This window comes from Manis javanica, chromosome 1, assembly GCF_040802235.1.
Source record: "Manis javanica isolate MJ-LG chromosome 1, MJ_LKY, whole genome shotgun sequence".
Lineage (NCBI taxonomy): Eukaryota > Metazoa > Chordata > Mammalia > Pholidota > Manidae > Manis > Manis javanica.
In genome coordinates this window covers 237,875,524-237,892,669 of record NC_133156.1, presented here as the reverse complement: position 1 = coordinate 237,892,669, position 17,146 = coordinate 237,875,524, and the positions used below count along the sequence as shown (strand labels likewise).

The following is a 17,146-nucleotide window of genomic DNA, read 5'->3' as shown; positions in this document are numbered from 1 at the left end:
GGCCCAGCAAACCAGATGGACCCAGACCCCAGGGAGGGCCGCCGCTGTGCCATGCAGGCCATTCTGAAACACGGAACCCGGCAGGCAAACAAGAGGCTATTTGCTTACTAAGGGAGGAAATGAAGTGTGAGATGCTGAGCTTCGTGGTCCCCGATTTCCCTCTCCAGGCTTTGCCCTGCCCTGGACCTGCAAGCACTGGGCAGGGGGGATCATGGAGGACAGACACCTCCCTGTCTGAGACCTTGAGCTTCTCTGGACCAACCTGGATCAAGGTCACGTCCAAATAAAGCAGGTGGTGCAGAATGATCATGCAAAGGAGACATTGACGACCAGTTTCTTGACTGCTTCAGTTCCCTGACATTTGAGTAAGGCCTGAGAGTTCCCCCAGAGGGGGCCTCAGTGGCCACGGACAGGAAGCTAGTCAGGGGGGCCACTGTGGCTGAGCTGGATGGAAGACAGGAAGGAACTCGAGATCCGAACACCGGTGAGACACAGCTGAGGCCAAGTTTGTCAAAAAGGGCTGCAAGTAACAAATTTCAGTTGCCTGTGCCCACAGGGCCATCCCCATCCATTTGGAGAGAGGATAATGTGACCACAGACCCATCACCCCTTTACCCACAAGGTTGCCTAACTCTTGACAATAAGCATTTTCTCAGTAGCATGCATTATTTAAAGGTTCTGTTAAAAGATCAAATTATATTAAGTTTTAAATCAGATAGGTCTAAGTATTTTTCCTCTACAGGCCAGTTATGCCGCTCACAAGAAAGAACAAATTATTTATAGGCAATATAAAGGGACAACATTTCTTCTAGTTGTAGATTGCAACTGTAGGCTGAATGAATTTCATGAAGATTTTGAAGTGAGAAAAAAAACTACTTTCTTGAATAAAAGGCCACCATTTCTCCCCTCCCTGCTGATGCAAAGGGAATACCTAAGTACATGAACAGAGCTGTATTTACACAGCCTGAATTTGCTAGTGGATGTATTTGCCGATGTGAAGCATAGCTTAGAGTCTGGCTCCTGGGTTCAGAGCTCAAAGAAAAACAACAGCTTGAATACGAAGAAAGCCAGAGGTCAAAACTGCTCCTGCCATCATGTCGCAGCTCTAATCTGCATGGAGCCTCTGCTCTGGATCTGCCGACCTGGTGTGATGATGAAAATGGTTTTAGCTCCACCTTCGCTCTGGGCTGAAATCTACATCACTGGCTCTCACTGAGAGAGAACAGTATTTCTGGTGCTTTTACACCTTCTTAGGGGCTTTGCATTCCACTTAGCATTCCATCAAAAGATTTACCCTGGTGTAACTACCCAAGACGTATTATACATAAATATACATTATGCATAGCTATATATTCTGATTACTTAAAGCATCGTATGCAAATATGATCAAATATTTTATGAGCATCACTGATTATTTCCCTGGTGCACATTCCAAAGAGATCCCAGGGGATAAACATTCTTAAGATGCTGTGCAATAATAGCTCCTAGAAGAGAGTAATTTCACAGAGAGAAGGGTCAGCAGAAAAGGAAATCAAAGGCTAGAAAATAAACCAAAGAGCCCAGACTTGTGCCACTGAGAAGGGGACACAGTGGGGGATGCGGATGGGGAGGCTCTGCTCAAAAGCTGTGTCTGCTTCCCAGCGGATTCCCAGGGTGGACCGCCCCTTAGGATGGAACAACAGACACTTCCTTCCGTACTGAGTCCTTACTGAATTTTTCTAAGTCCAGACAGACGGCGTCTACTCCTCCTGTTACTTCTCCACCCCTGTGGGGCCGCCATCTCTCGACGCTGAGAAGGCTCACTACCACTGCGGATACCAGGCAGCCTGAAGGGTTCAGGACACGGGCACCCTCCCCGACACCCCATGCATCCCTTCTGGGTCACACACTCAGAAGTGGTCAGTTGGCCACCCTAGCTGGACAGGACACTTGGAAATGTATGCGAAATCGCCGGCAGCCATATGTAGAGCCAAATTTCTATTACTGTGGAAGAAAAGGGAGAATAAACACATGGGGCAATAAAGGTCTGTCACAGGAACAGAAACGGAACTCGTCTAGTAAGCACACCGAGCCCGGCACGCGACTCGCTGCCGTGCGTCTCTGGGTGGGAGCGGCTGCCTTACCCCCACTCAGTGGACACCGAGGAAGGTGGAGAAGAGCCCAGGTGTACAAATTGTTTCCTCCTGGATTAGAAGAAATCACTTTAATATTTGCCATGAGGAAGGGATTGCACTTTCTTGAAACATTGTTTAGGATGAAACAAAAATGCCCTCCCCTCCCTCTGAAAGCATTTTGACCACAAATTCCACTTGGCCCAAGAGCTCCCGCCTCTCCACTTCCATGACCAAAAATTCCCGACTCTACGAGAGCCGCATGGGAGGAACACCCTCAGGAAAACCAACACGCCCTGGTGACAACAGCACAGATCAGGAAAGAACAGCGAGTTTATTCATTTGCAAGGCATACAAAGTGTTCAGTGTCTGTGTTCCTAGGCCGCCAGCACAAGCTTTCCAAAATGTCTAGGTAAGTATCACCAATAATATAATTCCGTAACATACCTTAAAGGTCCTTGATGCTATTTATCAGCTTTAAAAAATATTTTCAACTGAAACCAATCACATGTTTATATGTGCAGATATAGTACATAAAATTGCCTACAATTCTTTTGAAGAATAGTATGATAGACTTAATATTAAACTTCATTATAATTTAAGGTTCCAGATGCTGAAACTTGAAAGGCCTTAAATTTAATTATTTGGAGACAGCGTCTTCTTGAGGCTCATGCAATAATTTATAGATCCATCTGTATGAGAAGTAGAATTTTAGGCAATCACCTGTTCAGCCAACTCCTCAAGACAAAGAAAGAATTATCACTCATTAGGCCAAGTTATTGATGTTAAACGACTCTCCCAAGGCTGCAGAGTTATCCAGTTTCCTCTTTTCTCAGCTGTTTTTTTTTAACCAAACAGATCTCAAAGCTGATTTCGTGTGCAGTCAGAAGACATTCAAGGACAAGACAATTTACTAAGAAATCCCATCCCAGGATGCACTGTGCTTACTTAGTTAGATAGATTAAATCTGTGTAATGAAAATATACAAGCACTGCATTTAGCTTTTTGGCTTCAATTGTAATTAGTGACGCATAGCCCCTACCCAGAGGAATCATCATGTAAATATATGAATGCATTGGGGGGTTGGCTAAGTTTCATTCATCTACTTCAGGGCAAAACACTCATTATATCCAAAGCCGTGTTTTTAGAGGAAAGGAAAGGAATATAAATAAGCGGCATATAATTCAAAGAAGGTTGGTGTATTTGTATTTAGAGCATCTTGGGTTAACTGTCTCTACGTTTGACTCTGAAGTGCTAACCGAGAGGACCATCTGAGGGGTTGTAAGCTTCGGACACAAGTCAGACGCCTTCTTTGTAAGCATCCCCCCACCCAGAAGACAGCGACAGCCAGGACACCCAAACATGGTCTTTGGAGTGCGTGGCTCTAGGACTGGTGCTGAGCTCCTCACGATGGATTAGAGCCAGGTTGGAAAGATGTCAACTCTGGCCATGCCAGGGTCTCATCAGTGAGCCAGGTGTAGGCATGGGACAGGCTGGAGGGGCTTCTGCTGGCCTGGAAGAACTTCAGCCCGCTCTGCGCCCCTCATGCGCTCTGGATGAGCAAACCACGGAAGGATTGGTAGGGTTGTAGTTAAAAATATATTCCAAGACAATGTTTGTTATGTGGGCAGAAAGCATCACAGGTCTCTGGCTGAAACATGACCAGTCTCAGCCTTGATGGGTCCATCAGCCAGAAGTGAATACAAAGGTCTAAGTAAAATGGAAATGTCTCAACTCCAATTTTCTGCCACACAGAATTCTTCTGCAATAGAATTCTGGGAAAACTGCATAACCAATTGTGGGCTTAGCTATATCAGCCAACTTCACATCTAAGAAAACATGTCTCCTGGCCAGGAGTAATTATACTTAATTACAATTATTGTGGATTATGCTTAAAACCATCTGGAGGACCTCTTCTTTGGAGGGGCTGGCATCAACCACACAGCAGCCAGGGCTCTCCATCCGCCGGTAGGACACTTCCACCCTGGGGGCAGGCAGAATGAAAAAAGAGTTGGCCTACTTTTTGACACAGCTCTTCATGCAAGTGTTATTTTTCTACCCTAATATAAACAGCTAGAAGCCAAGTCCCATCTGGTTTATCTCGCTGCTCCCCTCCCCTCAGCAACTAGCATTGCCCATAGGGGACATTTGATATGTTTTGCTTAATAAATGATAAACTAATAACACTGTTTATAAGCCAGCATTTCCTGGGTATCTATCATCTGCCATCACCATTCTGCATGATTCTTCTCATTTCACATTCAGTGACCTTAGCAGGGATTACTTAAACTGTTGTCCCATTTTACAGAGAAAGTAGCAGAGGCTCAAAGAGATTAATTTGCCCAATGGCAAATTTGTCCACAGTGTGTGCCCTAAAGGATTCCAGACCCGCCAAATTTCATACAAGCCAGAGGTCCTTGGCATATGCATCGTTTTCACTTAGGATTCTTCTAAAATGTCACCACTTCAATGGTAGCCAGCCTTGACGTGTATGGAACAGTTGATGCTAATGGCCATACAGAAGCAGCCAGCATGCGGTTAGAGGAGGCACCTGGCCAAGATGTCTGGGTCCACAGCTCTGTCTGCATCACCACTTACGAGCCAGGCGAACCCATCAGCCTTCTCCCTCTCTCTGCTTCCGCTGTCTCATCCGCAAACTGAGAACTGAGACAGTGCCTCGCTTTCAAGTTTGTCATGAAGTTTAATTGAATTAACATAGGAAATTACTGGACGTGGTTCCCTGCACACAGCAGAGCTGCTATTTCATTATTTCTGTAATACCAGGTTTTTGTTACGATAGCAGCTCTCTCATTGCTTATATATGGCTTGGCTTCTCAAAGCCGTCCTGAGAGCTGACGCACATCAGCCAGGAAGCAGTGAGATGCACCGACTGTCCGGCATCTGTGTCCGGAGCTTTCTAATGACAACAGAGGTACTGCTTAAAATCAGAAAGCTTTGGGTATTAATCCCAGTTTTTTGCCTTAGTAGCTATGCAAACCTTGCCAATCACTTAATCCTTCGAGCTTCCATTTTATAAACTGTAAAATATGACTAATGTTGCCCTTGCAGGCCTGACACAGAAAGTGTCTCAAAGGTAAAAGTCACCATGAGTTCATCAGATGCGCTCTGTGCCCACCATGTCACGACTGGGGAAACGGACACCAACAAACATGTGTTGTCTAACTCAGGTTCACACTGTTCCTGGCAAGGCCTGGACTAGAAAGGTGGTCTGATCCCCAGTCAGATACCTCAGGGCTTTAAAACAGCAATGCTGCAGGCCTGGCGGCAGCAGCCCATTGAAAAAGAACTGAGCTACTTGGAGGGAATTGCCTCTTGCATTTGAAAAATGGGAACAGTGTCATTTCTTCTGCAGTCCTAAAGTAAGTACTTATCCTGGCTCACCACCCGCACCGGGGACCCCGCCACTCACATGGCATCAGTTCACCTACTTTTGCCGAAATACGCTGTTGGCCTCCAGCTCAGCCTCCTCTTTGGTCCTCTCCAAGCCCCGGCCCTCAATCCTCTGCCTTCTCTCCTCGGGACTGACGGTGAGCAACAGCACCAGGTCAGGTTTGAGCAGGTCCCTCGGCCACTGGTATATGGGGTGGTGGGCCGGGGGCAGGTGCTGCAGACCCCCACTCACCTCGGTGGCCATGGCGTAGGTGGCCGTGCTGTGCCAGTACCTGAGGAGGACAGGAGTGGTGAGCGCTACGTCTGCAGAGGTCATGATCGCACCTGAAAATCAGTTGCCGAGGATGTTGAAACGAGGATGGGTCTGCTGAAGAGTTCCTAGTACTGTATAAAATACATAGATAAAACTAAATCTTATTTTAAAAGTATAAATTCAAAAACTAAATCAAAATCAACGCCAGTAAGAATGCAGTGGGCTCTTTGCAGAGCTCCATTGACTCAAACGACACTGCGTTGACGGCGAGGTCCCATGCGGCACCTCTCTGGCCTGCAGTCTGCTCTCTCAGTGAAGGCAGGGCTCGCAGGCGGCAGACTTGCAGTCCATTTGTATTTAGTGTTGTGTCTTGGCCAAACAAAAATCTGAAGGCCCATTTGGTTCCTTTGTTGTTTCAAGGCTGAACTTGCCAATGAAATCACACCGTGGGTGACGATGCCTGGCTAGGAGGCCGCTGTCCTTGCCCCTCTCCAGTCACCTACCTGTTCATCAGTTTTGGCAAAGGAGAAAAATAAACCTAAATACAAGTCCATGGATGTCATCTCCAAGCAAAGTCGACCCCTCCTGACTGGCTGCTTTTAAAGCCATTCGAGGGGAGGAAAGGAAGATTACAAGCATAAAAGAAATTTAAATCAGCTCCATTTCAAAATGCCCGGTGGCTTTCCACTGCCTGCCAGGAAGTATCCAGCCAGCATCCTGGGGCACAGAGCACCCACGCTTCAGCATGCATCCAGGCACAGCCGTTCACCCAGGTCTAGCCACACTTTTCCCTCCAGCTCCAGGGAGGCTCTCAGTCAGCAGGATGCGTCCCCTTCCTGCAGGGCTCCCCTCGGATGAAGTCCCAGAGCAGAACCCGCTGTTTGTGGGCTCCAATGCCCTTCATGCTCCAGGCTACTGAACGTCTCTCACTGTCAGTCAGAACCTGTCATTGTCACACATGTTCTCTTTTGTCACCTGTTAGATCATTCCTTTCTGTCCCAAACATGAAACCGGAATCTGGTGAGTTGATATGAATAGATATTATTGGGACATATGAATGAATGAGTTGCAATTATTTGATTAATTGTCAAAGCTGATTATACTCTTGCCCTGTGCATGTCATACTCCAGTTTTAAGGGACTAAATGCAAAACTCCAAATTCTGCATCAAAGAAACATCACTAACAACAAATATTTATGAAACAATTGTAAACATCCCAATGTAAAGAGGTACCCGTGGCCTCAGTCTTGTCTGTAGTTTCAATGCCTTAAAATCCTAAATTTTTCATCATTTTAGATTCGAGCTACTATTTTCAATGACAAGGACATGGGAGTGTCTACAAAATAGATTCACAGTGTTATACGAGCTGGGTATGGTTTTACCTTCTGCCCCTACTTGCTTTGTGAGCATAGCTAAGTCATTTAAGCCAATGTGTAAGCCAACACAGGCTGTCTCCTCCCCGGAAAAATGAACATCATGCGAGCTTGGTTTTCCTTCCCTAGCTGTTGCCAAAATAGACAAGTGCTTTAAAAAGTTATCACACTGTCGTTCTAAGACAGTATCTAATGCTTACTAGACACTGGCGACATCTAAAGCTGCTTCATTACAAGTTACAATAACACAATACAGACAGTACCAAAAAGGACACAGGTAAAAAATCAAGTTGGGATTTTTGGTCACCTTTAATATCATCCATTCTTCAAAGCTCTTTTTCACACCCAAAAGCATGCTCTGAAAACCTCGAGCCACTAGAGCTGTTGCCCCTTGAATTCTGCCTGGGCCCACTGCTCCGCAGCCGCTCCCTGCCTCGGATCACTTACAAGCGTGTGCTCCCACCTTCTCCGGCAGACGCAGCACGCCTCCCCGGCCGGATGAATCCACGCAGGGCCCAGCTTCATTTCTCTTGGTGACCAAACTACAATTTGCACTGCATTTTACATGTGTTCCACGTTCACTGAATTAAATACTCAGCTGTGAATACGGAGGTTATCATCATAATGTAAAAAGCCTTCTTTATTGTAAAAACTGTCGGTAAGAATAGATTTTTAAAGGTAATGGGGGTGATTAAGTTGCCAACCTTAACCACAGTCACCATAAAAAATTACAGTCTCCCTCATTTTTGCAGCTAGATGATGGCGTTGTCTAAAATAGATCTCATTAAAATCTTTAAACATGAACAAAACCCAGCCAGACAACAAATAACTGCTCTTTTCTTTTCATCTGACAAGGTGATGCAGTATCTCTTTAAAGGACCAAATTGCAGACAATTCACAGACACAAAGAAGAAAAATCACAGGGAGAATGAGGGCCTGCCTTCCATAGCTGAGTTCTCTCATTGACAAGACTGCGGATCCTTCTAAATAATCATACCCCCTGGTCATCAATTGCCGACTCTTGCCACTGTTCGGTACCCCTCATTCCTGCCATCAGGGAAACCACATTAGTTCAAATCAAATGCAACTTGCTAGCCCATTGTCCACAGCTTATATAGTTAATGCTTTATGTATTAATAGCAATTTGCCATTTTCAAAGCCCTTCCACAGGAATCAAGTCCTTGGTTGTTCCTCGCCATTCGCCGTGCGAGGCAGGGAAGGGGTGAAGAGTGTCCCCGTTTAACAGATTAAGAAACTGTTTAGTCTTCTCCTTGAAACACAGGAATCTGCATCCAAAAAGATATCAAACAGGACAGCTGCTGACACTTTACAACAGAGCAGCAACATGCCAGGGGCAAAGGGGTGCACAATGGAGCATATGCTTTCTTACCCTTCTCTGTGATTCCTCATAGCCAGCTTTGAAAGAACTGTCTTGCCCACCTACCAACAGCATCGCTTGGATGACAGCGCTGCCTTCTAACTGTTGGCGTTTTCCTCCTGCCCCCTCCTGCCCCACATGCTTTCTTCTCTACATCCACTCAGAATGCTCTTTGTGGAATATTTCAGGGATACAGAAAACTGCAGAGAAAGGTATGTCAAGAAAGGGGTAGGAGTTCTCTTTCTAAGTACGGCAGACTGTCATTTAGCTGGCCAACCCACTCTCCAGGAGCAAGCGGACAGCGACTCGAGTGAGACTGGCAGTGTTAAACGTGAACTCAGACCCGGTCAAAGGGGACTCGCAAACACCGCTGTGTGGAAGGGCACTGTGACTGGTCCCAACCACTTCCAACAATGCTCTGCAATACCTGCGAAAGCTGAGCACACATGAGCCCCATATCCCTGCAATTCCATGCCTGGGAATCTACGCAGCAGAACTGCAAACATACAGGTACCAAAGTTGTGTAAAAGAATGTTCAGAGCAGCAAGGACAGATCTCACCTGTAGCATGAAGAACATGGATGCAAAGGGCACTCGATGAACATCTGCATGTACAGGCAGGTCAGGAGCAGACAGAACTAACCCCAGGGGAACATCACCCCAGGGGAAGAGTGGGTAGGGCCTGGGAGGGGGAAGAGGAGAGTTTATGGGGTGTGCGAAGGCTCCAAGTCTTGATTTGATGCAGGCTGTACTTGGATATGGTCACTTCTTGAAATTCCTTGAAATTGACATTTATGACTGATATTTTTTCCTGAATACTAGTCATACTTCAATACAATTGCTTAACTTTCCAAAAATAGGTAAAATTGCAGGGAGAGTAAAACAAACATTGCAGTGATGTTAAGGAATAGTCCGATTGCAATGAAGCCCTTCTGTGCTTCTTACCAAATGCATTTCTCTCTCCTTGCAAGAGAATAGCACTCTCCCCATCCCTTCATCCCTCTGTACTCTGCATTTGGCATTTTCTGTGTGTATTTTACTGAACATATTTCTGCAACTTGATTTTTTCATCTGAAATTATGATTTTCTAATTAATGCACATTAATGCATGCACTAGTTTATATTGCTGTATAGTGCTCCATTTTATAAATATGCCAGTAATTTATTGATGCTTTCTTCTGTTGATGGGCTTTTGGTTTTTCAATTGTTTCCATATTATGCACGAAGCTAAAACAAACTCTTACGTTTCTTCAGCAGGTGGAAGCAATCTTGCAGTTTGCTACATCTTCTCACGTTGTTCCCAAGGCATGGTGGCCATGTCCCGCCTCCTAGGAGAGCTCCTCTCAGTCCATCTCACCTCCAACTCTGGGCTTTATGACATGGCTCATCAGTTGCCACCAGCCTGATGAGAGCCACACGCGATCTCCTCCTGGCTGCAGTCTCCGTGTCGCTCAGTAGTGGTAAGTGTAAGCCTAGCATGACTCACTTGCCATATATATTGTTCATTTGTGTAGCACCTTTAAGCTATTTATTTTGCATAGAATTTTAACAATATAAATCAGTTTATGTCACTCTGTTAGCTGAAACCCTCCAATGGCTCCCCAGGCACCCAGAATAAAACCCCCAGTCTTCATGGCCCACAGGCCCTGCTGCTCAATCCTCTGCCTTTCTCTGTTCATTCATCCAGAAAGCACCCTGGCACCTATGTTTTCAGCACAGTGGCCTGCTTCTAGTCCTCAAATATGCTAACTTCTTTCTGTGTACAGGCGTAGGTCCCCAAGCCCTCTCTCTGCGATGCTCTTACTCCTGAATTTCCATGTCTTGTCTCTTTTTGGTCATTCAGAGCTCAGGTCAATGGTACCTTCCCACACAGGCTTACCTACACCCCATCAAGTGGGATTTAGCACTCTCTACCACATTACCTCAGTTTACCCCACTCACAGTATCTACCCCCTCTGACTTACCTGATATCTTTATGCACTTGATTATTACCTTCTCCTCCAATGGCATGTTTGCTCCATGAAAGCAGGGCAGCATCCAACTCATATACCACTGGGTCCCCTAAACTGGGGACAGTCATTGGCACACAGTAGATACCCAATAAACATTTCTTGAGTAAGCCAATGAACAAATGATCCACAGAAAGCATTGATTTGTGAAGCAGAGACATTTGCTCATATCACTAACATGCGGGTGCTCGCTCAGTCACTTTGCAAGTCACTTGCCATGTTTCTTATCAGTACATTGGGGAATATTTTTTTGGTATCCACCTAACCAAGTAATCGTTTCAGACATTAGAATATATGTAATGCTCTTAGCAAAACACCAGGCTATGGCTCGAGTAATTAATAAATCACAGACATTATTCCTATTATCATCATACTACAGTGTGACTTAATAAACACAATTGTACACTTGCATACATAGGCACACACGTGAACACACATGTACACATTAGGGAAAAAATGGCAAATTCAAGGCACCTTTATACCCACCTGTCTATAATCACAGGAGATGTGGTAGATGCTTTTGCTATTTCAGAAGCCACGATGTAATTGCCCAAGGAGTAAAAAGCCCTTCTAATGATAGTGGGCTCATCATCAAAGATTTCCCTCCACTGACTGATGCAAGCAGGTGGTGACTTCAGGAGCACTGCCTTGAGTGACTCTGCCACTGACCGGGTCACGGTGGTCTTACCTGCAGGTCACACAAAGTGTAGTTCATCTTCAGCATGTCAGTTCCTAAAGTCAGTACAAACTCGGGAGGAGCAGACATTCTTACAACCTGCACCTCAAAGGAGCTCCTTAACAATACGATTCTTTATAAAAAGTTGCAGGCCTTTAGGATATTAGGGTTCCTCTGCTTGGAAAAAAAACAAAATGGTCCTCTTGCTTACAAATCACTGTTGAAGCCCGGGTCGGGCCTCCAGGCCTGGTTACAAGCTCTGGGCGCCTCCTGCCAACACTCCCCAGCCCGCACGTCAGCACAGGCAGCGACTCCACACGCCCACCCTCCCGAGGCTACTGTTGCCCGAGGTCAACCTTTTCCTTAGGGATTTCCTGCTGCCCAGAAGGCCACACTTATGCTTTAGTGCCCCTGGGCTCAGCACAGGCACATCCACTGTGTCCTGGTGGCTGTCCAAAAAGCCACTCCAAAGGCTTTTTGCCTCCACTTCTTAGTTCTTCTCCATTTTGCTCCAAAAGGGGCTTCTGACCTGTCTGTGGCTCCCGGACACCCCATGCTGGTCAAGCCCACACCTGCGCCCACAGGCCACTGCTTCTGTCAGGAGGACCTCACCCTTCCTTCCTCACCTGACCAGCTCCCATGTGGAGGGAACGCAGCATGTAGGTGCTGACTCTCCCAGAGCTACCCCTGACCATGGCCCCGACCCCTCGCCCGTGTCCCCGGAGGGAGCGTGCAGTGCCTGCTCGTGTTCACCTGAGCTCCTGGGGCTCGGCTCCTCCACCCACCCACCCGTGGCGTTACGTGGACAGCCTTCTCGGGACCTGGCACACCCTAAGGGCTCATGTGAGACTTCCGAATTGAACTCTGTACAAAGTGGTGCTTGTCAAGGTCGATCTGGTCCAGCAACTGACCAATTAATCTCATTCTAACTAAAAGGTAACATTGTCTTACCTGTGGCATCCAGCCCTTCAATGGCAATAACGGGGAACTCTCCTTTCCGGAGCTGTTCTGGGCACTGGTCGACCAGGTCCAGCACTGCCCGGGCTTCGGGAATGAAGGGTGTGCACTGAAAGACAACGTCTGTATGTCGGCAGGGACGCCACCGGGCTTTAGCAGAAGCAGTATCGAACTGCAGAGAACCGACTTCCCAGTGCGAACAAGGCAGAAGTGGTGTGCGGCACCGTGCCGAAATTCAGGCTCGGCTCGCGAAGCTGAGAAGGGCCAGATTCCCTTACCTTATACTGGGCAGCTGCAGCTCAAAGACCAGCCACCCCGGGGGAGGAAGGCCAGGGAGGACACACATATGCAGAGCCATGTGACACAGCGACAGTGGAACTAACGTCCAGCCTGGCACAGCGTGGGCCGTCAGCCGCACTGTGGCTCCAGAGAGCAGTCGGCATCCTGCCCTCTCCTAACCTCTTCGAACCGCTGTGGGGCGGGCAAGAGCACCAAGCGCTCAGTTACCCAAGGGCCCGGGGAGGGGCTTCCCGGGGATTCAAAGTTCGAGTAACTCTTGGTCTGGCTCCTGCTCGCAGCATCTCACCAGAGGGGCCCTGACATTCATTTGGCGACGCGCTTACTCTGAACAAGACATATTCCAAGTGCTTTCAGAGTGTTAACATGGGTCATAACGCCGTGAGGGTGGCAACATTACTATCCCCGTCTACGACGGAAAAAGGAAACCGTGGCAAAAGAATGTCTAAGAAACTTACTGAAAGTGACACAGGTTATAAATGCCAGAGTTTGGATTTAGACCCAAGCCTGGGCCCTGCACCCCTAACCACTTCCCAGTATTAGCCCTAAAGCCTGCACGAAGTAAGCAAGTTCCACGGAGCAGCCCCAGAAGCCGATTCCGGACATCGCTGCCCAGGCTGCGGTCAGAAAGAACCTTCGCTCTCCTTCGCGGCGCATCCTCCGTATCCCGTGTTTTGTTTTATAACAACACTGCAAGCCAGGTACGAGGAAGATCAAAGGAGAAAAACAGACTCATGGGCGCTGGGCGACCGGTGCGCAGCCAGCCAGGGGTCAGGCGCTGTTGGGGCTAAGTTTAAGCCCCCAAACTCATGCCGTTTCTCCACCGCAACCTCACGGAGCCGTGGAACTGCGGCCCGAGCGGCTTGATCTTCCCCACCCCGGCGGCCTCTCCCGGCGCAGGGCCTTCTGCGCGCGTTCACAGCAGGCTCCGCAAGCGTGGCTTCCCACAGCAGGCTGGAAGACTGGCAGGCAAGAAGGGCGAAAAAGTCTATGGCCAGCCTGGCGCACAGGCGCCTTCACTACCCGCTTTGCGAACGGGAGCAAATCACTACCCGGGTCGGAGAGTCTGGAAGGGCCCGCCCCGCGGAGAGCACAGTCGGGTCCACTCTCGCCTGGGGGTGCAGCCCCAGTGCTGGGAAGGGCCAGAACTCACCGCCTCCAGCACGGCGCGGGCGGCTGCCCGGTGGGGAAAGACGGCGGAGCTGGGCAGGTCGGGCACCGCCGGGTGCAGGTCGGGCTCGGGCGCGGCCACCACGGGCTCCTGGCCCACCTGCTGCCACCCCGCGCCGTCCCGCAGCTCCCACAGGCGCTGCCACACCTGGCGGCTCTCGTCGCCCACGAACTCGCCCAGGCGCGGGGCCTCCGGGTGCGCGCCCAGCAGCGCGAACAGCGCGCGCCGGGTGTCGGGGCTGTCGCTGGGGTCGTGGAGCAGGAAGCCGTGCTGCACGTCGCCCGCCCCGCCGCCAGGCCAGTAGCCTAGCAGCCGGCGCAGCTGGCACCGCTGGAGGGGGTCGCGGCGCAGCTGGCGCAGCAGGCGCTGGTGCAGCCGGGCCGCGCGCACCCGCGCCGCGCAGTCCCCGCCCGGCGGCCCGGGCACGCACAGCGAGTAGCTGCGGCCCGGGGGGCCGAGGAGCGCGGCCAGGCCCTGGGGGTCGCTGTGCGCGCCGGGGACGCCGTCGCCGACCGCGAAGTGCGCCACGGTGCAGCCGGGCAGTTCCAGGGCGAAGCGGCGCGGCAGCGCCATGGCTCGGGCGCAGGCCCCACGCTGCGAACCCCAAAGGCGTCCGAGCGGCAGTGGGGCGCGCGGGCGGCGGGCGAAGGCCATAGGCGCTGCCGGGCCCCGCCCCGCCCCTCGGAAATGCCTCCCGGGGCGCCGCGGGGAAACGAAAGCTAAGCGGCCGGCGGGCGGGGCCCTGGGTTTGGGGCGCCCTCCCCGACGCGGGGTGCGAGCGTCCCGGCTCCAGCGCTCAGGGCTGCCCTCCATCGCAGAGCCCCAGGCTGGCTCCGCTTGGGAACCCGAGCCGGGCGCGGCCTTCTGCGGGGGTGCGGGTGGCCCAGGGCTGGTTGGAATAATTCCTCTTCTGTGGCAGATGCGGGGTGTGGGTGGGTGTTGTGTGTCCCAAACATCAAGATTGGCGACGGGTCACAGTTGGGGTCCTGAGACTAGGTGACCACCGTGGCTGGTCATGGCATGATGTCCCTAACTGTCCAGCCCCCCCCCCCACTCGAAACCCCAGACCCTGAGACTCAAGCAGGCTTCCCTGACTGGCTGTCTCATACTTTTCCCTGTAGCACACGGCCAGGCAGAAAGCAATTCCAATGAGAGCTCAGACGGCCAGGCCCGGGAAGCCTGTGTGGCCTTCTGGACGCTGATGCGCATCCTTTCCCTAGAACAAACCCTACCTGTGAGTGAAACCTGCTCCTGAGTCTTAGGAGTCCTTTTAGCCAGTCAGCAAACATTAGAGTGGTCTTGAGACTCCTAAAACACAACCTGATACACACACACACACACCCCGAGACAGGGAACTAAAATTTCAAGGAACAGTACTTATTTTGAAGCACTATTTACATTTCATTTCTTTAAATACACACACACACACACACACACACACACACACACACACACACTCAATTGCAGCTCTGTAAATTAGTTAAATTACACTCATTAAATGAATTAAATTACAACCAGTACATGAGTTAACAGGAAAGCCAAAGAGTTAAAGATGTTTGCAATACATACATACAAACCAGAAAGTGCATGGTGTGCAATGAAGTCCTGTAAATCAACAATAAAAATGCAAAATCCCACTATAAAAATGGGCTAAGGATGTGAACAGGTGCTTCACAAAACAGAACATCCAAATGGATAATGAACATAAAAAGGGGCATAACATCATTATTCATGAGGAAACTAGAAACGAAAGCCACAGTGAGATACCGCTACTCACCCACTGGGACAGCTAAAATTAAACCAGACAAAACATTGAACAGTGACACTACCAAGTGAAAAAGAAGATGTGGAGCAACTGGAACTTCTGTTACTCTGGCAGGAGTGTAAATTGGTCTAGGCACCTTGGAAGCACTTTGGAGGTAATACTAAAGGGAAACATGCATGTAGCTTATGAATCAGTGATTCCACTCCTGGGCATAGACCCCACATAAATTGACCAAAAGCCATGTACAAGATAAATTCATAGTGTAATAGCAAAATATTCCAAATTCTCATCATAACAATGACTGAATGAATTGTGGTATGTTTAGACCATGGACTCCTAGATGGCTGTGGAAAGGAACAAACCACTGTGAAACACAACAAAATGGGTAAATCTACAAATGTAACGTTGAGGGAAAGAATCTAGACCGAGAGGTTACTTGCCGGGATCCCATCCACGTGAACTTCAAGAGCAGGCAGACCAAGAGTATGGTTTCAGAAAACAGGGCAGGGTTTACTTTGAGGCAGAAGAAGGGTTTAGGGCTTGGGCGAGGAAACTGGAAACTTCAGGGTCCTGGCAAAGCTCTGTTTCTTGGTCAAGATGGTCATTACCTACATGCATTCATTCTGACAAAAAGTCATTGTGCTGTATATTTATGCATTGTGCGCTTTTCTTGATGTTTAATATGCGTCCATGAAAGACCTACCAAAGAAATAGTCGGAAGTAACTGAACAACCCCGCAATCAGCTAATGTGCTGCATCCCCTGTTTGGTGTTACTGCGGGGATGGCCCACACCAGAAAGCACTGGAGATGGGCAGTGTTGAGGGGAAATGGCGATGGCACTTGGCTGTTACCCAGTTGTGTTGGGTGCCTTTACAGATGGCCAACGCCTGAGAAAGAGAGGACAAGAAGAGGCTGCCTTGATCTCCCTCTAGTCCACCCCCATCCTGAGCAGTAGGTAAAAGAAATCCCTCCCTGGCCCTTGCAAGCTATAACCTTGCAAGGGAATAAGGCTCCACTCCCGAGTCTCCCTCTTAGACGGAGAAAGACAAGGTAGCAAGGACTGAGCACATGTTCAAACAGTACCAAAGTGCCTGCTGGCTTTCATGAGCTCTTTGCTGCAAGAGACTTCAACTTACTTATTTACTTATTTGTATTCAATCCTGATATACAGGAGGCTCTCAATAAACATTTGTTGAAGGAAAGAAGAAAGGAAGGAAAGAGAGAATAGAATGCCTAGATGAGAGAATGAACAAATGAGTGAATAAAAACAACTGGCCTGGACTGAACAGACTTAGGAAGTAATAGCAAAATAAAGGGACCATAATTATTAATTATGGAGCAGTGTTGCAAGTGGTGGTGGTTCTGGGTAGTGCTATATTCTGAATGGAAACAAAGATGACTCATTTTACTCAGAAGGGAAACCGAAAGCAAATCCAGTGGAACATCAGGTGTATGCTTAATGATTACTGATTATGCAACAATGGATATGATCCAAATCCTTGAACTCTTCCTAGCCAAAAATATCTTAAAATCTCATCATGGTTTGGCTCAATTAAGAAATTCTTTTTTTTTGATAGATCACATGGGTATGAAGAAATGAAAACCAAAGCAGTTTGTATTTCAAATCCAGTATCAAGTGTGGCACAGAGGGAAACCACCCAGGTTGCTGAAGCCAAACATCAAAAGGTTTGAATCCTAGGTCAGCCAATAGGATTTAATTTGGGGTAAATTTCTTTACCTGTCTG

General features: G+C 48.7%; 1 protein-coding gene across 3 annotated transcripts; it reads right to left on the bottom strand.

Annotated features, from left to right (window-relative positions):
- Window positions 1–2,426: 2,426 nt before the first annotated feature.
- CMPK2 (cytidine/uridine monophosphate kinase 2) lies at window positions 2,427–14,337 on the bottom strand. 3 transcript variants are annotated; one of them, XR_012122944.1, is made up of 6 exons: window positions 13,618–14,335; window positions 12,162–12,276; window positions 11,021–11,222; window positions 5,755–5,794; window positions 5,561–5,653; window positions 2,427–4,095 (listed from the first exon to the last, which is right to left on the bottom strand). XR_012122944.1 is itself a non-coding variant. In XM_037026524.2 (6 exons), the coding sequence occupies exons 1-6, from the start codon at window positions 14,287–14,289 to the stop codon at window positions 4,004–4,006; spliced, it is 1,326 nt and encodes a 441-aa protein (XP_036882419.2). In that variant the 5' UTR covers window positions 14,290–14,337; the 3' UTR covers window positions 2,427–4,003. The 3 variants fall into 3 exon arrangements, 2 of the variants coding, with proteins under 2 accessions (XP_036882419.2, XP_036882418.2); XM_037026524.2 differs by having other exon boundaries at window positions 5,755–5,906; window positions 13,618–14,337; XM_037026523.2 differs by having other exon boundaries at window positions 5,561–5,794; window positions 13,618–14,319.
- Window positions 14,338–17,146: the final 2,809 nt, after the last annotated feature.